The sequence below is a fragment of the Colletes latitarsis genome, chromosome 7 (assembly GCF_051014445.1).
Source record: "Colletes latitarsis isolate SP2378_abdomen chromosome 7, iyColLati1, whole genome shotgun sequence".
In the NCBI taxonomy this organism is placed as follows: domain Eukaryota; kingdom Metazoa; phylum Arthropoda; class Insecta; order Hymenoptera; family Colletidae; genus Colletes; species Colletes latitarsis.
In genome coordinates, this window is record NC_135140.1 from 20,174,730 (window position 1) to 20,197,839 (window position 23,110).

Here is a 23,110-nt window from a genome sequence, read left to right on the forward strand (position 1 = left end):
CTAAACCAGAACTAATTTACGCCTCCGTGGGCGATTACGCGAAATAAGATGCAAAAGACTGGTATATACGCGCTACCTCCCGGTTCTGCGGAATGTAAAACACGTTTCGCGAGCAAAATCCAACGGGACCGTCGTTGAAAAGCAACAAAGCGAGGGAAAAGGGGCAAAAAGAAAACGGGGGAAGGTTGGACGACAGGAAAACAGATTCAAAGTTTTGCTCGTCTGCGCGGAAACGACGAGACAATTCACTTAAGGCGTACACGATTGAAACGTGTTGTTTGTACAGTTACCTCGATGCATGGGAAACTATGGAATTTTTCTGAGCCATTGTTTCGAGCAGACCTTATGTCAAAGCCGAAGCATGATGCAAGTTGCACGATGTGTGAATATATCTGCTTCCACAGCTTAAGTTATCGGACGATCAAATATAGTATACCGTCTGTATATCTACGTGGAAGGCGAGACACGTAAAGAACGATGGCTGAATATTTTCAGACGGACGTTTTATCGATACAAAATAAAAAATATTCCTTTATTCTTCGCTAAAGTAAAAAAAAAAAAATATGGAAACGTCGTTATGGTTCGTAGGAGCGCAAATTATGATAATTTTTCTTCGTACCGATCAAACAACGACCTCTGATCGACGCTATTATTTTCGTACCGTTACGTTACGCGACCTATTTTCCGCACTAATAAAACGATAATAAACTCGAAACTGTTATTCAGCGATACCAGTCGGTTTTTCGTCTTGCAAACGCATAAATTTCTTGACCGGGTACAGTTACTCCCCCATAACCTATTAATTGGTGCGTTTATGCTCCGCGAAAAGATAATATTTTCTCGCTCGGATACTGCTGTCTTGGGAGCATTATGCTCGATCGTCGAAGGAAGTTCAATCTCATCAAAGTAACGGCTTACGACGATTACCCTGGCAATACGCTCTGAAACTCATGGAAACGAGCTTGCGTAATTCCACGTAACGTACCGCGGTGTCTAATCGCGAGGTAATGTCCCGGGAAGAAGATAGGGAAAACAGGAAAAGGACACGTGCGGGAATGGAGTCACGGTAGAACGCCGCTGAGAAAGTAAACGGTCGCCATGTAACGTAAAATCAGGCGTGAAAAGTCCACCCGACCGTTTCCCTACGAATCGGTTTCACCAAAATTCAGGGTTGCCAGTAATTACCATTTTATTCCAATAAAATACGAGGAATACGATCTATCTATACTATAAACTTGGTGCCAAACGGAATCAGTTATATCCTAATCTTTATTAATTATACCCGTCCCAGAAATTGCATTTTATCATTCTAACGTTCGTTATGAATAATGCGAAATAAAATCCAGATAGCTTTGTCTCCGCGATTGGTGAAGCAGATCTTCTAACTGTTTCCCATTTCTAGATCCTTCGTATCGTACAACATCGCGAAGTCGGATGTTATCAAAACGGAATCTTTAATTTCGTCGCTCGAATAGAATCAAAACTGTTCACACAGAGTTTCTCGGAATTCATCAAACCCGTGCGTATCGTTAAGGTGAATAAAATTCCTGAATTTATCGCTTCGTTAGCATGTTTCGAATTCTAATGTTCTGGAACCGGTGAACATGGAAATCCCAAAGTCCAATTGTCACGGAAGCGAATCCGATTTACACCAGTCGCCATTCCGAATATTTTCGTCGAAACGTCGGCGATATATTATCGTGATTAATATATCGACGGAATCACGGAATTCCGGCATTTATTGTTTTTTTTTTTCGTATCGGAGAGAGCATGATCTATGTCGGCACGAGTGTTAACTCGGGACAAGACTCGTAAGATGCCTTTCACGTGATTAAATGTCGAGGAACGTTTTTATAACAGTACCGCGAAGAGGATGTAGAAAGTCGTCAAGTGACGTAATATTAAAACGTGGTATTAATGGTTCGCAGAGAATCTTGCTATTTTAAGAATGCTAAGCGACAAACAAAAGGTGACAAAACTGCCACGTCAAAATTTCAATGCAGACAATAGGCATTGCGAAGGAAAGAACAGTCGCAGGGGGAGGGGGTGGCTCGTTGAGCCTCCCACGTTTTCCGTATGTTTGATTGGGAAATAATGACACGATCTTCAAACACAAATATCCTGAGAGTATTAAAATATCAAAAATATACTTGTATGTACATAAAATGTTAGTGTACAAATATGTTTATGTACCCCACAGATAGTCAAACTTGGTAAATGACCCAAAAACGAGTCTCAAAGTACGATTAGGATTAAAAGGAATGTGGTATTACGAGCAAGTAGAATGTGGAGAGTAATTTTAGCCTATAAAGAAAAAGATTACTTTTACTCCACCGAATAGCTATCGAGCCACCATTTTATCATGCCCTGTCGTGGATGTCGGAAATTATTTTCTACGTAGACCAGTTGGTAACTGTATCAGATGGAAATTGTACTTATCGACAGGGCAAACTGTTACGACGCACAGAAGTACACATTCGAGTGTAAAGGGAGCGTGCAAATACGCGTGAAAAATGCAGCGAGACACGTGTCTACAACAAACGGTATCTCGCGTCTATCATCGTCGAATGGAACGAGAAAAATCGATATCTCGTAAAAGGAATATACATACTCGAACGCAGCCCTGACATTTCACCAATCACACGAGGCCGTATGGGTTAATTTACATTATACCACCGGCGAGGATTATACTTGTTGCTCGTGTCGATAATTCCTGCTGTGGCCGCTGTGGTTACACGAACTGAATTATCGATCTAGTAATAATCTAATGGTTTTCGAACGACCTCTTCGCCTAAAACATAGACGAGGTATACGAGTAGACCTTTTACCTAATGTATTTATTTCGGATTCGTCGTTATTAAGACAATAACGGACGCGACGCGCGAGACGGTTAGACCGGTAAACTGCCGTCTCGACGGTTACCGGTGTTTACCGAGCGACAAATTTTTTGTTCCCGGTTTCGAATCGAACCGAGCCGAAACGCTTCGATACTGAGCTCAGTTGTCGTATCGCCGCTGACCGGAACACTCGAAATAAACTGTGATTTCTATTCCGCTAGTGATATCGGTCCAATACTTTTGTGCCTCCTCTTTCCTCCTCGTACGCCAGTGATCCACGGCCCTGACTCCGAAACCATCATTCAATACGAACAACTGAGTCAATCTATTGTTCGTATTATTCATAAACAACAAGAAAGACTTTCTTACATTACTTCTAACTGTGATAAAAATAATTATAATGTTTATTTCTTGTTATTCTTTTATATTCCTAGTAATAAATAATGATTTATGCAAAACTTGTGGTCACTTATGCTCCTTACTGTATGTCTTATTGTACCGATTATCCGCGATGTCCGATTAACATTTATTTTTTTATTTCCTAGTCTTGAGATACACTCCTTTAAAATGCAACAAAATGTTAAAAAGATCGTGCATTAAATTTTAAGAGGATCCTTGTAAGAAGGCTCTAATCTTCGACTTGGTCGTGGTTTTAATGGATCGTTGGTTATTCGCTGGTCAACAACGATTAGGTAATGGTCATCGATGGTCAACAGTGAGGCTGACATCAAGATCAAAGGTCCAGGAATCCAAAAGGTAGGGTCAACAGAAATAGTCGTTCGGTAGACCAAACTGGTCTTTAACTTGTCAACTTGGTCTCCGTCTCCCCACTCTTCCACCTTAGGAAGAGGTATATAAAGGAGCACTGCGAGCGTACTCACTCAGTACGTGTCTCGCGAATTCGGGGGCCTACCTCTGGCCATTAGTGAAGTGAGCTGACCAGGACTGACCAGGACTGACCAGGACTGACCAGGACTGACCAGGACTGACCAGGACTGACCAGGACTGACCAGGACTGACCAGGAGTGACCAATACTGACCAATACTGACCAGTGCTGACCAATGCTGACCAATGCCGAGCCGTTGTGAGTAACAGTCAGAATCAGTGAGTTGAATATGATTTTTATTTCTCTGGCTCCCATGTCGACATGGGTGACTTGTTGTATACGTGTCCTCTTTGGCAAGTGTAATGACCGCGTGAGTAGTAACATATGTATATTGTTTTATCTTCGGATCTTTTGCTTAAAATTCGAATCTTCTTGCATACCGCGATTTTTGAGATGACAAATGTCATAGTAGATTCAATTATTTTTCATTTGACACTCATTTTAAAATGAATATATAACGAGTACATACATCAGTTTCTCTCGTCCGTTCGTTCTCTGGTTCTCGCTTTCCGAGATTATGTCTCGACTGAAAGGACCAGAGAGTTTTGCTCGATCACCTCTGTTTAATGGAATGAAACACGTGATCACCTGTGTAGTAGGTCTGATAACTCTAACCGCTTCAACCCCGGTGCAGCTTGGTTCAGCTTAAGTGAGGCCTTGGCGGAGGGATTATTCTCCTCTTTATCCGGAAAAGAGCATAACCGACGTCGAGAGGTCTTGACTCAGGTCCTTTCTCAGTACTAAGTCGGGTCCCTTTGTAATCATGTGTTCTCTGGGACCCGGCGGTGTACGTAGAGAAGTAGAGTGACCAGTTTCAACCGTGACTTGCTTTTCTGATAATCAAGGCCGGGGGGGATCAATTTGATACCCACACTCACTGCACGCTATGAGCACGCGTCGGGTCGCGTCGCGTTTTATTTAAGCGTGCGATGTTTTTGCACGCCGCGATTTTTAGCATGACAAATATCGTACCGTCGATCGAAAGTAGAGAGTAGAGTCATGATTCTAATATCTTTTACTTGTAATTATATTCACCTTAAAATTAGTGTCAAATGTGTAGTTTCCGATTGTTCTTTATATTTTTCAGTCATTAAATTCACTTTCATAATTGATTTTACGACTTTGGGTATCTTCGATATCGAAGATAACCAAAGTCTTTCTTTACTTATTAAAATATATCATTAGATTTACGTGCAAGAAGATATTTCGCGACAAACACACTGTAGAATCAAAGTAACATATGTTATGTACTATTTTCACTTTGTCACTGCACTTGCCTGTAGTTGTAGTATCTGTAGGTTTACGAATGTCAAATTTTTGTTTGTTCTATTTCTAATCTATTAAATTTTCTGTTACAGGGCGTATTCCTATGCAAGTTCTAGGTTTACAGAAGTAAGAATTAAGAATTGTTACAATTTTGTTTCATATTGTTTTGTTTGTGTTTCAGGAAATCATCGTGGGATAAACACAAGATACAACAGAGGTACATATTTTAATGTATTTTGCTAAATAATCAGATAGGTAGGATGTATATTAATTTAGATTTATAGTTAGGCAGGAGTTTAGTTGTCTATATTAAATATCACGCATATTTTGGTGTACTTCTCTGTTTTGTTGATGGGCATTCGTAGACAAATTCTTTCTCAGAAAACTTTTTTGTTGGTTGTTTCTTTCGTTGGTTGCATTTTAGTTTATTGCTTCTTCGGCCAACGTTATGTATTGTATTAGCTATTATGTCAGGCAGGGTTCTATTTGAATAAAAACTCTCGTTTTGGTTAAAATACTCTCTTTGTTGGTTGTGCACCTTTCATTGGTTGCACTTTCGTTTGTTGCTTTCTCGACCAACGATCGTTGGTCACAGTAGCTCTTTATTAATGGAGGGTGGTTGGGAATCGGTTAGGGTGGGTCTCCATTCGCAGCAACCTCCACGTGGTGAGACCTGGGTAATACTATTTAGCGTTTAATTAATAATCGTATCACTCTTAGCTGGGTAATGCAATTATTAATTAAAAATTAAATAGTATTAGCAAATTAGGCTGCGATCCGCTTTGCATAGGTCATCATAAATAGAGTTTCTTCGATTAGTTTGGACTCTCATTGACTATACGGTCGAATTTTAAGAAATCGTCCTTATATTTCTAAAGTCAACGCATTGAATCGGTTAAAATTTGCACAAGAGTATTATAGAAATCCAATTTCATTCCGGAAATCGATCATTTGGAGTGACGAATCCAAGTTTCAATTAAAATCGAACAGTAGTAGTTGTAGTGATTTTCCCGACTCTCCGAAAGCCTATTACTACGTCTCTATTGCTAACGATGGAAGTCACGTACTTGTATTATCTTAATACGTTCTATAATAGTTTAATCTCGTGAATATTTCAATTCCTGGCCACGAAAGTCCATAAGGTGTAAGGTCTATTCGTATACCTCGTCTCTGCCTAAAGAACGGTGATCTTGGGAACTATAGTCAGTCGAACTACTGTATAGCCATCTAGCAGTTAACGGACTCAACTGCACTCAGCTGCACTCGTTTTGTAGTAAAGGCAGTATCCTGCAGTATTGTACAAATATTTCTGTTTCTATTCTCTTTTTAAAAGCAACTTCCTAGGCGTGGGAATTTTTAATTATTGGAACAATAAAGACGGGAGAAAAGGAAATTTAAAATACACTTGAATCGTGAGAATAGTTTGTTGATAAGGAATTTATAATATAATATAACATACGATTTATTGTACAGTAACAATCGTTCGTTTATATACACATCTACGAGTTCAGCACTGGACGATCTCTCCCTCCCTACGTTTGGTCCGCTTCTATGCGAAGAGCTGTCTGGCTACACGAATTACAAGAACCCCATTCGGATTCGCAAACTTCCCCGATCTTCTCTTTCACGCTCCCTTAACTCTGGAAACTAATCTACGGCGACAGCGGTACAAGAATCTGTACAATATTTACACGCGGAGTTCGACGCGAGTCGCGCGCCATTCTTGCCGAGATATCAATCGTTTTATTTCACAAGTAGAGATCAAATATTGTCTTCTTAGACCTAGATGCGGCACGTAGTTCGGGAAACCACTCCGCGCAGGCTTTCATAAAACGAAAATCGAACCCGAAGTTTCTGTACAATACGGAGAGATTGTCTGAATGGTTGCGTTGGGTTCGCTTCGATTGGCAATTTGACAGAACATAATAAGAAAATCGCATCTTTCCGTGTATTCGAGTACAATAGTTCCCGTTTTCAAACGATAAAATCGATTACTTGAAGGCGGGGTAGAAATTTCGCGGTTCTTGAATCCGGGGTAAAAATTTTGTCTTGAGAGCGGATATTACTGTACATTCATTCGTTCTTCTTGCAATCTTCTCACGGTTATTACCAAAAGTATTAATACACGCGTGAGTCAACATTTGCCAGGCAAGCCTAACCCACGAATACCAAACCATAAACTAATTACGCGAACGTACAAATTTCGTAACTATCTTTCCTCCGTATACTTGGGATTCCTGCAAGTGTAAGTCCAGTTTGTGACAGGATCCAGGGTACTATGCACGGCTTCATTGGTTACTTTCCACAGACCCAATACAGTCATACAAATAGGAACATTCGCAAGCAAGATCAAACATCATGGAACAAACGAAGCTTCCCACCCACGAAGCTTTTTATCAGTCGCGTACAGTGCCCTCGTGAGAATTAAACAGACAACTTTTAACTAAAAAAGAAACATTTGTATCTCAACGAACCAACATTCAACGATGAAACGCAACGAAAGAAGTGGCTTGGCGGTCAGAGTCTTTCAGAACTAACTGTCAGTCAACAACCCTGTCAAATCAGATGTCTGGGTTCTCGTTTCGGACACATAACCGGGTGTATCGGGCGTGTCGGGTGCTACCAGAGGCTCGGTCTGGTAGCTGTACGCGCCACTGCGAGGATTCACCATCGTCTTCGATGTGTTACACAGTTTTCCAACTTGCACCCTCCTTCTCCAGTCCGCGACGCGTATCGACTTGCCGTTGTCCGGTTTTCTTCGGTTGGGGGAGGAACTTGTACCGCGATCTCCGAGGAACAGCAAAGAGATCCGCCTCCAACCGTCAGTCTCTTTCCTCGCGTCGAGGTTTTGCCTGGGGACGTTCTCGTTCGTTCCCTCGCCGCTGGCTTTGCACAGTTTCTCGACCTCGTTCGTGGACGGTTCCTCCGCGCCCGGACGAGCCGAGTCTCTGCCCAGGAAGTGGGTAAGCCCGCCGAGGAACGTGCTACCCTGCGTGGTGGCTTCCTTTTTCCGTTGAGGGGACGCGATACTCTTCATCGTCTCGACGATCCTCTTCTTCAGCCGAGAAATGTCCATAGACTGTATCTTTCGCGCGGTTAGGCGCTGTTTCGGGGGTTGGAGGGTTGTTTTCGGCTGGTCTCCCGACGTGGACAGAATCTTGATGCGACGGTTGCGTCGGCTGCGCAGGAGGCAGATCAATAATATCTGAAAAATGAAAGAATGAGTTATAAGCATTTGCACGGGTTTCGAGAGCGTTTGACGATGTTTGAGATTGCTTGCAAGGCTGTTTGAAGCCGTTTGAAACCATTCCATAGTCGAATCTTGTATCAAAATGCAAAGTACGAAACGGAAATATGATCCATAAGTCAGGAATAGTTCACGACTGTACGGAATAGTAATTGTATTTTTCTGGCCGCTATTTTCCACGGCGACATTTTCGAAAACATCGACGGTTACATTATCCCGTAGGAAGCTCGCACAGAATACGGTTTACAACATAATTCGTGGCAGCGTCGCGTTACTGTCGCCACTTTAATCCTATCTCCGGATGAATTTCCGGCTGCTTTGGCGGCGTCGCAGGTCGGAAGTTGGCCAAGTTGCGTGGAATCGAATTTACAATATATTTTGCGCGACACCTTCCTGCGCTTAATTGCCGTTCGCTAACGTTCTCGCGTTTCGGCAGACACATTTAACCGCATTGGCTCCGAGGCTCGCGTGATTCCCCGTGTTCCCGAGCTTTCACGCCGCGTGCAAGCTCTTTGCCAATTTTGGATAATCTCTAAGCCAAACACCGTAATACGGAAATTCGACTCTTTGGGAATGAGAAATTCTAATCAATTCGCTTCAAACCCACGAATCGTTGAATGAAAATTACGCTCTGCTTCTGATACCATACGAAAGCCATACTGTACGAGATTCCCGTACTCGATCCTAAGCTAACCATTCCATCGGATGTTTATTGTCAACAGCAGGACCGTGTTCAGCAGTCGTTAACAGACAAACGTTCAACGCTCGTAAACATAAACCGAGTAATTACGTTGCATGATAATGTTTGACTACACATTACGACATTTAACCGACAGGATATTAAGATTAGAAAGTGCTGACTCGCTATGGACTGCGTATGGTCCTTACCGATTACCATTTAATCCGATCGCCGTGGGATTTTCCACCCGACAACGGACACGCGTAATAATATAAAATGTCGACGGGCGAGTGATCGATAACAACGGCCGATAAGCAACTGATTAAATGACGTTTAATTTGGTAGAAAAGTACAATCGGACGGCACAATTAAAAGTCAAATTAATTTCTTGACAAACCGATATTATTTGGAATATTTATGCAAATCGAGGCTGAGGATGCATTTCAATTTTCCTGGGCGTTCGTTCCGCGAATCGAGCGACGCACGAGAATTAATTATTTCAATAATAAATATGCACCGTTGTTTTTACCGGGCTTCTGGAGACGAATTATAGTTATAAATCGCGTTGACTGATTTATCATTCGATCGCGTTAAATATTAGAGCGCGTGAATTATTTTGATGCTCTCGCGGAGGGGAACACAGGAACGTCGAGTAATTGAATTGTATTTCTCCGGCGCCGCGATACACGCCCACGCAATTTCGTTCTTTTTTTCCTCCCCCCCCCCCCCCCCAGCGAGAGCGCGCGAAACGTGTAACCTGTCATCGAGCTTACCTTTCGCGCGTCCGCAAAACTTTTCAATCGACAAGACGCGTAATTGGATTTACATGGATATTCGACGCGTTAACAGTATTTTTTGAACGGACCCAGGTGGATCGAGGTCCTGGAAAAAATGTACTTTCGCGAGAGGAACGTGTTTGTTCTCCGCCAGAAACGATGTCCAATCGAAAAAACTAAAAACTGCCCGCCCGATGCGTCGATCCGAAACGTTCCGCCAAAGGGTAAACGGTCTCGATGGATACCCAGAAGGAAAGCCATCGCGTTACTCACCGGAATTAACAACAGGACGAAGCCAATCAGGGCGACGATGTACCAGCAATTGGCCAGCCATCGCTGAAAGCTGGCTAAACTGGCGTCCGACAGCAGCAGCCTCCTCAAAGTTGCCAATGGTCCGCTGGGATCCACCTGAAATTATTGTCAGTCTTTATGTCCCTTCCAAAGTTTGCTCGCGAAACTTTTCGAACCGAATGGACACTTGGGCGTCCCCTCGAAATGAAAAGAATAAACTTCGGATGCAAAAACCGTCCTCGAGTGCGGCTGAATAATTAAATTCTCACGGATACCGAGAGAGGAACTCCGTCGAGCGCGTCTCGAGCGTTTCTGCGAAACGAAGGCGAATTTCCGTGCTTGGATACTGGAGAACTTTACCTCTCGACATCTCTGCGAGTCGTCGCAATAGCCATTGTAATCATTGCACGGCGTGCCTGGCTTCGACAGCATGTCAGGAATATCGTAAGGCGCTGAATTCCAAGCGAAGGATGATCTACAAAGAAACGCGTCACGTGTGACGTCTGGAAGTCGAGACGACAATATGGCTCCGCGTCGTTTGCAAATTCTACAGGGTGTTCGGCCACCCCTGAGAGAAATTTTAACGAGAGATTCTAGAGGCCAAAATAAGACGAAAATCAAGAATATCAATTTTTTCACTGAGGCTTCGTTAAAAAGTTATTGAAGTTTAAAGTTCCGCCAATACTGAATTTTTTTCTCGAAAGTGCGTACGATTTTGGGGGTATGTGTAATGACCAGAAATGATTGTAATTGATCCCTGCAACTGAAAATAATTTTTCCAGAACGATTTGAAATTTTTGAATTTAATTCTTAATAACTTTTTAACGAAACCTCCATTAACAAATTGGTATTCTTGATTTTCGTCTTATTTTGGCCTCTAGAATCCCCTATTAAAATTTTTCCCAGGGGTGGCCGATCACCCTGTATACAGCGCGATACAGAACACGCGTCCCTGTTAGGATTGTTAAAATAAACGTCGCAATATTTGCCCTCGAGCTGGTAGCGTTTCTCTTTGGCAATTTCTCGAATCTTCAACCATAACAGACACGTGTGTTCAAAGGACTCGATATGTATAGCAGGGAGCATAGAAAATAAAGCCTGGCAGGAATGTTACCAGTTCCACGTTTCCCTCGACCTTTTCGAGAGGGACTTTTCAAAGAAAATAAAACAGGGGACATTTCTAATGCTTCAGGGTGATAAGTTAAACGAGATCTAGTTCTTAATTGGAGGGGTCTCGCGAGTGTCCACGTCGAGAGGTTTCAGGAGCCGGCGATCGAGATCGAGATCGACGAAGTTAGGTCCCGACGGGAGTCCATGGATCAAACGGTGATTCACAGTTATCGCGCGGTGTAATTTCTTCTCGGGGCGTGTTCGGTGCTATTTTCGAGGGTACTATTCCCGAGTGAAACGACTGACGCAGACACCCGTGGCTGAAACCGTGTGTATGCACAATGATCGTCCCTCACAGGCACGGTTGATCCTCTCCTGGCAATTTACAACACAGTTCGCAGCTCTTGGTCGGGGGATCCTCGGGCCCGGCGATGCACTGACAGGATTCCAAGCCATAAGCCAGGCAAATGCTGCCGGTGCATTCCTGGAAGCAATGCAAGAGCCCGATAAAGTGTCAGCCTACACGCATAAACCTCTAAATACGAGGTAATTTCCGCGGGCGCCGAAGATAGATAAGCCCAAGACTTGAGCCGTTATTCTCTTACGAATCGCGTCTACGTTGTCCGTTGTTTGCACGCTCGGAGCAGCTTTGCGTTCCGCGCTGAAGCGTTTCCGGGTCGCGGCAGTAATTTTCGAAATTATGATTCCCATTATTACGCGCAATTGGCGTATCTCACGCCCTTATCCATATTTATTATATTTATGCATTTATTCAACGGATGTACCCTTTGATACAGAGAGCATGATAGAGTATGATAAAGTATGACGGTGAACAGACGAAAGAAAGTTTGCGTTTAACATATAAAAGACTAAGAAGTCAAAGGAAAGGAAGTACATACGACAAAGCGCTGACAACGTAGGTTATTTCCAGGAAACTATCAAAAACTATTCTCGTACACCCCCCCATTTCGGTGAACGTTCTATAAATACCGTCGAACGTTAAGATACTCGACGATATGAATGTTATCTAGGTGTATCGAGAACCAATAAAACACGTTTTTCAATTATCGAGAAATCGACGCCAATACGTCGAGTTCGAAGGATTCACGCCACGAGTATTATCGCTATTTGCACACAGTTTCATTCGCTTGTACGGGTTTTAAAATACGCTACACAGCCGAATATAACGCTGGAATTACCCGTTGGACCGATATTTATATTCTGACCGATGTGTCTCGATCGTATCGAACAGATGCAATATCGCAGTCTCGCTTGTTTCTCTCGAGAATTTGTCAAACGACCTACGACGATCTACAACGCGACAGACAGCGGAACATAAGTTTGCTTTTCCATTTAAATTCATTTAGAATTAACCCTGAAGTTGCAGTTAAGTATTCCAACCACAGGGGGTCGCATGTTTCGTCGAGACAAACGGAGGCCGACAAGGGTTATTTCTTTCGGTTGTAGCCGCGAGTGGAAACATTCGATTACAGTCGATCAAGTGGAAAACGTGTTCCGGGCGCGCGCGTGTAACTGTTTGGCTGTATGCACCCTAGACCGAGCCAGGAATCGATCTCCCGCGAAATGCTCCGGCTGTCCTAATCTGCAAGTACAATAACGTGTTCTTAACGCGGCGTCAAACAGCCGACGTCTGAACGCAACCGCTTGGAAAAGTAGGAACTCCGTGGAATAATTTATTTGATAAGAACTAATGCTCGCGTTAAAGCAAAAGCTTCTCGACGGTTTAGTCGAGTATTTCAATATTTAATTCATCAAGTTTTGGTTTTGAAGCGGTCGTAGCGGAAAGATCAGAGGTGGAACTTTGGGAAACGCTTCCCTTCTTGAATCATGTTTTCGAACCGCTTCCGTGTCAACAAATTTCTGTTTTAATACACGAATCGATAATATGATAATGTTCGATGGTGTCGAGACGAAAAATGGGGTCTCGCGTTACTTTCGTTTCGCTACGTAGACCAGGGAAGATTCACTTCGACCCTCGTTCCTTATTCTCCCCGCGATTTACCCACTCGATCGAGGGGTAGTCTCAGGATTTCTTGACAGATGAATACGCTTCCAGCGGCTGAAGGGTATTTCGTTCTGCCTATGCGTTTCCACGGAGCCTTAAATCCAACCTTCAAGCGACCCTTGGGGTACGAGTCGCGGCGGAAGTGAAAGAAAAAGGGTGGCGGACGCGCGTAGGAAAATGCCACGCGTACGTTTGGAAATCGTTCGGGAATTCTTCTTCGAACCGATCGTAAGCTGCGCGTTGGAAAGCTACGGTCGTTTCGTTCCCGGGGTTCGGATTTTCCTGCGCGGGCGAAATCGACGGCTAATGGAAATTTAAGCGCGAAACTTGTCGCTGGGAACTATAAAGTGGAATTTCCGCGTCGACGCCGCGCTCGGAATTTTTTTGCGGATTTATTGTGAGTCGCCGTTCCGCGAAATCCGCACGGAAGGCGATCCCGGAGCCTAAATAGTCGACGGAAATTTAAGGAAGCTTTTCCATTTCGTTTGGATCGGAAATTTTCTACGCGAATTCTTTCGTAAGATGTGTAAATTTCAATCACGTATTTATTCGCTGCGGTTAAGCGAGTGAAAATATAAAAGAAACTGGCACTTGGCCAAGAAATTCGTTGAAATAATTAAAAACTGTAGGTCTTGTCAACATTTCCTTTTCAGATTTTCTTTTTTTCACGGGAAGGAAAAGCAATTTAGGAGAGAAACGACGTAGCGTTTGCGTAGTAAGCTGATTAAAGGCGTCGGGTAAAATTCGTCGTAAACTAATTTCTAGTTGCAGCTTCTACTTAACAATAACCAAACGTCCCTGTCTCGACACTGTAACTTTGATATCGCGTGTGCCGCGTTATGGTTCCCGCTACGATCGCGGAAACGGTATGCAGGGTCCAATGAATAAGTAACTAGCCAAGCAGCTTTGTGCGGGGAAATCGTAAATTTGCGCGAGTAATTTCAGCCACTATCGTCAGCTGCGACGATTTCATAAACTTTGGCCATAAGCTTCGCTAAATGGGACATAGAATAGTTCAAGAAACCCCTGCTTCTTCGTTTCCTCCTGATCAGAGTCTTTATTACCATACTCCGGGGTGTGAAATTCCCCTTTTTGCCTATTCAGTGCTCGAAAACAAAAACCTCCGGGGATCGTTAAGACTTAACAGACCTAAAATATATCAGCGAAATTGTCTGCTCCGCTTTGATTCATGAAGTGGAAAACCGTATTCTAGTTTTAGGTGATTCGAATAGCCGCCATATTCGGAGCGTTGAATTCAACGGCAATTTAATAATTGTAAGTTTCCAAAGTCAGCTCGTTTCTATTTTGTCCATCGGTGTTCCAACGATAAGGACGTCAACGATCACAAAGATCAGCGCGTTGCAAGTTTCACCGATGCCCGCAGATTCCGACAGGCGAATGGATTGACCACTTTTCGTAAACTTCCGCTCGTACATCAACAGAGTTCGCGTGAAAAGATGGCCCCGCGACGGAAGTTTGCTGGCTCGCATAGAAGACACGAGGATAGAAGGTGTGGGGCTAGAGAAACGCGTATACCCACCCCCATATAGCAGACGAATTCCTTGTTGCATATGGTCTTGTTAGGTTTGTTGATGGATGGCGGACACTGGGGACCGCGGCCGTTGCAAAAGCTCGCGTCCCTGCATCCGTTGTCGTGCCTGCACTTATCGCCGTTGCGCAGAGTGCAGCCGGATGTGCAGCAGGGACCCTGGAACAGAACATTGCGAGTAACGGTGTCCGTAGATAATACTGTGTACGGTTGAAACGTGCACGGTCATTTATTTTTTAGGTTATCGGAGGTAGAACGCGTTGGTTTTGCTAAAACGACGACGGTAGAATTGAATTTTCTCTTCTAAAAGAGATAGACTCTTGCAATAGTCGAAACTTACGGCTGAAAAATATTTTGCATGCAAAAATGAGCAGAAAATAGGGGATAACATTTTTTCGCTGGAGGCCTTGTTTGCCAGAAAATCGACGTCGGACTCCAGCGCCAGTAGAAAAATCGATCGATGGTCAGACGCGCTAACCAAACCGTATTCGATTGCAATTATCTCGAAAACGAAGGCTCGAATGGAAAAATGTTATTCTACCTTTTCGACTTGTGTTTATATGAGGAATCATCCCCTGCCCGGTTGAACCACCCCTCCCACCCCAAACTTCATAATTTTTTGCCCGAGCAAATTAATTTCACTTTATTATCAGCCTTCAGAAATTTAATTATACCATGGTATTTGGAGCCAACGAATTCCATTGCACTGAAATCCTAAAACGCGAGACAAATTCAGCGAGCTACTTATCTTCTGGCTCACAATGAAATGAATGCGATGAAAGGGAGGCGATAGCTATTGATATTACGTGGTCACGCGAGCAATTTCCCGGCGGCTGATTGCGATTTTATAATTGCCGCATGCTCGCGGCTTTATCTCATCGAAAATTCATGATTCACGGGTCTTCTGGCACAACGTACGGCGCGTGGTATTTTTTTTTTTTCTTTTTTTCTTCATCCAACGATTCAGCGACTCCCGGTTATCGGCGCTGCTTTGTCGCCCGCTAATTTATTTCTCCACGTGTCGACGATAATGCGCTGGCTGCTATTTGCTGGTACGCACTCCGGATCGCTTTTCGATGGCATTGTACCAGACAGCGAACAATATCTCGATTCCATCCCCTTTTCTCTCGAAATTCCATGGCTCTGTTGTCTCTTTGAATTTCTTCGGGCCGATTTCACGAACACATATTCCCTCCAACATTATTTTTCCTTGAAACATTTTGCTACAGCTTGTTTCCCCGAAACATCTATTCCCCCCATTACTTTGGAGGTTTTTCTTGTTTTATTTTTTACCCTGGAAAATATCTTCCTCGCAACATTTTCTTCCCTCGAAGCCGTGTTCTTTGCTCTTTCTTTTGGAACGTTAACTTCACCATGATCCGGTGGTTTGTTCGACAGAGAACGTAGTCAATAAACTAACGTTCTACTGTTTGCAGTAACTGTTTAATGTACCCTCTCGATAAGCCTGTAAACGTGATGCTACGTATGTCTTGATGTTCAATGAAGCTTGTAACTGTTATATCCGGCAGTGACGCGTGACGTGTACTAGCTTGCACTAATAAACTAACTGCAGTCGATCAGAGAACTATTAGCTATCAATGCGTAAGCCAAGTAACTTCGAACAAGCGAATTCGAAGGCATCGTATAACATTTTACGATTTCAAATCAACGGTGAAACGACTACAGCACACATGGAAATTTACTTCGTTTTGAGGGATATCCTTTAATTACGAGGTTGACGGAACTTGAAAAGCTGGGCGATTTATTGAAATGCACTTAAGCGGAATTAAAAGCAAATTCTTTGAGGTGCAGTTCAAACAGCCACGTATAAAAGCACTTCTCCGTTGTTTATCGTTTTATTTCTTTCGGTGGCTTGTTTATTTCCAGGAATCGTCGACGTACGGAGAAAACGAACTCAAGAATATGATTCGAGGAAGTCGAGTTCGGAGATTTCAAAGGCACAGGCGAATAGAGATGCAGCAACATAATTATTCCAATCAATTTCTACGAGAATAAATCTATATAGAAAGCAGCCGAAATATTGTAACGTTCGTTCGTTCGATACACGACGTATAATAACGATAATCTTCCGTCTCGATTTTCCAACGACGTCGTCAGTTTCACTTATCGTTAAAAGATTCGCCAAGTTATTGTTTGTCGTGTATTCAGAATTTACTTTCGAGGATCATCCGCGGCAGGATGAATATTTATAGAAATTCGAGAACACAGAGAGAAGTTCGAGATTTGGAAGAGAACTGTGCAAACACGCCGAAGAAGTACACCGGAAGACGAGGGCACAAACAGACCGCGAAACCGCGATTTCACGCTCGGGAAAACTTCCTGCGGTGTTTTTCCTTCGATCGAAGCGTGTATCTTGGTCCGTACGGATCACTGGGCGCCATCTTGTATCCTACACGTTCTAGTTTTGTACGTTCGATGCGAGAATTAGACGTACCCCGGATAACTGACACGCAGAGGGCGGTATCGTTTCAGTTATCCGGGGATCACAGTGTGTTTAAGAAATCTTTCGAGCAAAGGTTCCGGAGAGTTCGATTTCCCACGGTGGGATATCGGGGACGAGTTCAAAAATTTAGGAAGCTCAAGGAAATCCCAACACGAATCGATCTCGTACAATGGGAGCGACGATTTATCAGAAATTCAACGTCTTCTCTAAACAGAAACTCCCCGACGAATCGACGGGCGATAATTTTCGGTTTAATTAAATCGTCGAAAGGAGGAGGACCGCTGGGAGAAGGGCGACGAGGTGTGGGTGAACGTGGACGTTTAAGCGAATCGAATGATTTTCGCTTAACGTGCAGATAAGAACGATCCACGGTTTGAATATCTGATAGAAGGATACCCGTGGGACCGACAGCCGATGCTTGGAAAATAAGGTTCCCCGGTCCGATGCGTTTTCCGGTTCAACGAATTGGCACGGATAGCAGCGGAAGAAATTCGATGCTGATGCAAGTGGATGTATTCTCGGCCGGTGCATATATCAGAAAATAAATAACCCGATGGAAAAGTGCAGTCGGTCCATGAGAATGTTGCCGGCGAGCGGGAAATCCGGTCTCGCGGGCTTTATCAGGACAGTGCATTCGCTTTCTGGGGACGCTGTGCGACGTACCAAGGCGAGAAAAAGGTGAACGCTCAGACGTTCACCGGGGGACGTTGTTTCCCGACGAGTTCGACGAAAGGAACTTGCTGAACGACCGAAAGATTTTTGGACACAGCAGGTTGGAAGAAATTGCATAGGTCAATCGTTTGTCAATTGCATCGAGGAAGCTGCAACTGTACGAAAGAGGAAATGTCGAATTAGAATTCCAAACGATACGAGGGTGAATCCTTAGAGTCTGATGATAGAACACAGTCTGTTAAATGATTAGGGGATTGATCGAGCTAACAGGGTTAAAGTGCCGAAAGCAATACCGACTACCTAGGTCGGTGGTTAGTTTTATCGCCAGGCCCGCAGCCCGTTCAACGAAAGAAATATTTTATTCGCCCTGGTAGCAGCAAGAGAAGCTTCCAAGTTGCAATTCCCCGAAGACAAAGGGCGTTCCTTAACCCTGTAATTGCTCTTAACGTGCCTGATTTTGTATTTGATTAGAAAGATAACTTCCACCGGAGCTCAAGATAAAGCATTCTTCATTCCAAGGTAGTGATTAACGTTTTCAATCAATGAACGGATAAGGCTTATCTCCGGGCGGACCCGAAGCTGCAATTCCAAGAAGATTTAGGGATCGCTTAAACGCCCTGAGCCACGTACGTCAAGATACTCGCTCTTTATTTAGCCTTTCGTGCATTCTTAATCCGGAACGATAAGACGAATCGCTAAACACGGTCTCGTGAGCTTGCCGTTTCAAGAATGATCGAGGGCCCCTGCTGAAATTTGAACCGGCTGAGAAATCTGCTCGACGATCGCTTCATCGGCTCCCTCGTTTAAACCCGCGTCCACCTAATCGCCCAGCCCGTTATTTTCCAACGATTAGTCTTATCGGCGAGCTGATAGGTCAAGAAACATTTCTGAAACGCCTGATGATAAAGTTCTACAGTGCTTCACTTTAAGGAAATATCCATAAATGTGACCTAGTTTGTTCGAAAAGTTTATAGAATAGCTCGTAGGACATCCTGTGCATCTAGCACGTGCCAAAACTCACACCCAGCGTTCATCTAACCATTTAATCAGTTGTATTTTGCGATTATTGTCACGCAGAGAGTCAACTGAAATTAGGAATCGAGGCGGACCAATCGTCTGTCGCTTCGGACTACGCATTTGCATGACGTACACGTCTCGATCGACACAGACCCGCACGTAATAACGGAAACCGAGCGGTTTTCCTCCGCGAGCCTTATGGCGGCACTGAATCCTGCCTCCCCCGCCCTCCCGGCACTCCGGAACGTAATAACACGGGACTGAAACGAATCAATTTATCGAATTTCAATACTTCAATAGGAAGAATTCCTTGCACGAAAAAGGCAGAGGGCTCGACAATGGCAGGAAATCACGGAAGTCCGTCCTCCTTCGAGTAATTGCCGCCGCGGATGTAGCGAAATGCCACCGCTAACGAACCGTGGAATTATTCGAATCGCTTCTGATGCGATTCATCCGGAACTGTGAACCGAGAAAAGTATTTTCGCGCGGTCCTTCTGTTCCTTTTTTTATTTAAAAACTGGAGAAATCGAAGTTTCTGTACCCGCGATATTTAAAGTTCCCGCCGGAACAACGCGACACTAGCGCTGCCATGTGTGCGCAAGGTAGGTGCGCGGAAGACGACTTTCACTACTACGCGATACGAATTGCGAAGTCGCTTGCGTTTTGTGGATGTAAAAATATTGAGAATTATGCTTACTTTATCAATATTTTCAATATCTTTGAGCTTGTAATGTTTTCAATTTACAATTGACGCTGACAGAGGAAGTCTAACGTAAATTTTCACGATCAATAATTAAATACGATCGCACTGTGGCGTGAAACATAGAAATCTCTATTCAAACGCGTGCAGTTTGATTGAAAACTGTGTAACGCGGGCAAACAATTCAAAAGCGACATTAATATCTTGGAAACTCAATAAATCCACACAAAGTAAACGCCCGGCGTTCCAAATATTGGCAATCGGTGGAAATTTTCGTGCCTCGTATTATTTCGCGGGGGCATTATTCAACGAGCCGTCCTCGCGCATGAATTTCTTCGTGACCAATGCATTTGAGCGTTGTTGTTTCAGTATACGCGAAGGTGTGTACGCCAACCTGAATTTCAACGCGTCGAAAACGTTGGAAAACTCGGTGCAAACAGCATTGTGAGACCGTAACATATGGGATTCGTTCCTCATCGTACGATACAGGGTGTCCTAGTAATCACGGCACGACATTTGGTAAAATCATTTCATATTTAAAAGCAAGATGTAGGACTAATGTTTGGACCAGCCTGTATCGAAGATGGTGGAAGCAATCAAACCGTAGGAAAATAATAGCGCGGTTCTCTCGTTGTCGCGATCGTTTTAACGAATACAGTAGACGCGATCGTGGGACGCGGTGGAACGATCCAGCCACCATCTCGAGAGATTCGATCCTTCAGCAAGAACGGTAATGCGACTTCCTTCGATAAAACGAATCCCTCGCGTTCTATTTTCAAAGCGCGGGTCCCACGCACACATGCACCGAGCGCGCCCTATCTGCGTTTCAATCGCGACACCTATACGTGCTTCATTTCCCTGCAGAACTCCTCCTGGGATCGCAATCCCTTATCCTTAATGCTGTCACGGGGAAGAACGCGACACCCTCGAGGATATCGGTGAACATCCACCTTTGCCGCCCACTCCTGTTTCGCGCCCTCCCCCGTTCGCCACTCCTTCATATTATCTGGCGAAACTGCCTGGAGGCTGTCGGAGGCAACCGTTTCCGTAACACAGGCGAAAGCGCCGACAGTGGACACCTTTCACCCTCTGCGAACCAATTTCTCCCTTCGTGCACGGGAACGTAAATTATTTTAATCGAAAACTGGAAAGCATCGAAAAAAAATAAGCTTTCCATCGAGAAGTTTTCAGCCGATAGGGACGTTTTGCACTTCTCCAAAAGCCATCCGCCCTCGACACTCTATAAAATCTCTGGTGCGGTTAAAAGTATCACGTGGACTCGATTAAATATTCTTCGGCGATGGAACTGCTGTCAGAGAGACGAACAAATTTGGTACATTTGAAACTTTAATTTTAACGCGGTTTTCATCAGATATCTGTCAAACGTTTTCGGAATTATCGGGGTCGAAAGTTAAATCGGGGACTCAATAATTGATCCAGTTGTAACAAGATAAGTCTCTACGTGTAATAATCCCCTAAAAATTGTCGAACATCCAGCGCAATCTTAAAATATTCTTGGACGATAATTCTGCCCCTTTAATGGGTCGCGTAAGCCGCCGTTCAGCATAGGTGGACCGGGTTGCAACTGTGTCAAACTTCCGTGGAGAATTTGTCATGCAACCAGAGACAATCGAAGTCTGAAGTTGTCTGAGAAGTTGTTAGTTGGCCGAAAACTGGGTAATTGGGGTGCGCTGAAATATTCTTTAGCGATAACCCAGAACCCTTTAACAGGCTGAGCAAGCTGCTCTGTAATTGTATTAAAGTTTCATAAGAGATGTGTCAAGTTGCACGGAGTTTGGGAACTTATCGGCCAGCTATTACCAGGCAACGCCGACTACGAGTTCATTAACCGTTCTCTCAGCCGTTTCACGGAATAATACACATCCATTCTGTCGCAACTTTCGTGCCTCGCGTTTCCATAAACACCCCCGCTCGGTTACCTTTCTCCGCGACTATTTATCTTTCTTCTTGTCCCGTTCGTGTTTTCTTTCGTTCCTCGCGAGCTGCACGTCTTTCGACCTTTTTCTCGCTCCCCCTCCCCATCGTCCCACTCTTTCTCTCATCAGACGCGACCCCACGCGCCTTTCTACCCCGATTTTTCTCGCCGTTCTATTAGGGTGTCCCGGAAAATATTGCGCATCCTATTCACTTTCTGTAGAAGTAAAGCGTGCCCGTAGGGTCAGAGGCAAACTATCCGGACCTAACTGGAAAGCTGCATTTATTAGAAACTCTGGATGAAATTGTATTCAGCGATTCCGAACGCGTAGCGACTACGGGCGGAAATGGAGGGGATAATAAAGTAAGGTTTCGAGGAGAGCGATATTTTCTGGGGCATCGTAATACTTCAGCTCGCTTTCGTTAAATGTCCGCAGCTTCCTCTCGATTCCTTTTTCGCCTCCCTCCCTTGTTTATTGCCGGGCGGCGTTTCTTTCAACCGGCGAGCAAACACGCGTCCCAAAAGAGGTCGCCCATTCGTCTACGTCCCCCGTCGTTCGTTCCGCGGATCTACGTGTTTTGCATCCGGCACTTTTCTCCCGCGCGATCCACCTAATGCATCGACTTCCGCGAGCGTCGCTTCCTCCGATTCCAGCACCTTTTTTCTGTTAACGTTTCCGCCTTTCTGGCAACCGTCCTCGCGCATCTTGGTCTCGATCGTTTCCACCGCCATTTGCCGCTTCTTCCAACGGATTTCTTTCATCGCTCGCGATAGCGCGACGAGGAAGAAAGGAGCTGTCTCTCCGGAGCAGTCGATTAGATACGAAACCAGGTGACGTTGCGATCTTTTGGAATTTTTAACGAATAAATACACGCGTAGTTCTGAAAAATGAACGCTCGTCTCTCGAATAGAATTCGCGCGAAATGGTGAAAATAGGAAGAACGTATTACAACGGCGCATATTTGTTCCGTTGTAAAATTTCGGGACGACGGGACAACACGGAATTCATGGGTCGTTCGTTGAAAATAATGTCGAAATCGCGCACCACAGGCGACCTGAATAACTCGAAACGAAGCGTTCTATAATTACAGTCCATTCACTATCCACGCGTATAATTAGGTGCGTGACGCGAAAGAACGTTGAAAACGCAGCAATTGTAACCGCGGCGGTACAGTACGGCTGTAATTTTTTCCTGCGGTTCGAAAAATTCGTTTAACGACACTTCCGCCTCGGAGCTACCCAATTTCGTGTGTTCGGTAACACGTGGCGACGCGCGCGAAAAGAATTCCAAGCATCGATAGTGTTCCGGATAACGTCCCATCGTTTGCATAAAGAATATTCGTTGTTCTCGTTCCAACAGCGATCGTAACTAAAAGTTTTAACTGTAAATTGGAGGATCGAAGCTGCTCGTCCCAAGCTCGTAGCCACGATGTAACGAGATTAATTGTTTTCGGCCGACTGCAGTTCCCTATTCGCGTCTCGCGAAAGGCTTCCTAGCCGATGGCGGCCGCCTCGATTTCAGTTTGATTAATTAGCCCCATTTTCCAGGGAGCCGGGAACACGGCGTCGGCGGCGGCTAACATCGAAAATTAAACTCATCTTCCTCTCTCCGCGTGTTTGCCACCTCGTCGACGATAACAACGCGTATCTGGA

The 23,110-nt window shown here is 44.3% G+C and overlaps 1 protein-coding gene across 1 annotated transcript in view; it reads right to left on the minus strand.

The window, feature by feature from the left end:
- Window positions 1-6,409: 6,409 nt before the first annotated feature.
- Window positions 6,410-23,110, minus strand: part of LOC143343180 (disintegrin and metalloproteinase domain-containing protein 10) — a 176,049-nt gene continuing 159,348 nt past the window's right edge. Inside the window, exons 13-17 of the mRNA XM_076767789.1 lie at window positions 14,660-14,827; window positions 11,450-11,577; window positions 10,344-10,458; window positions 9,966-10,100; window positions 6,410-8,195 (exon numbers count right to left, since the gene is read on the minus strand). Of these exons, the coding sequence (XP_076623904.1) occupies window positions 7,524-8,195; window positions 9,966-10,100; window positions 10,344-10,458; window positions 11,450-11,577; window positions 14,660-14,827 (1,218 nt within the window). The 3' untranslated portion in view covers window positions 6,410-7,523. The remainder of the gene's footprint in view (window positions 8,196-9,965; window positions 10,101-10,343; window positions 10,459-11,449; window positions 11,578-14,659; window positions 14,828-23,110) is intronic.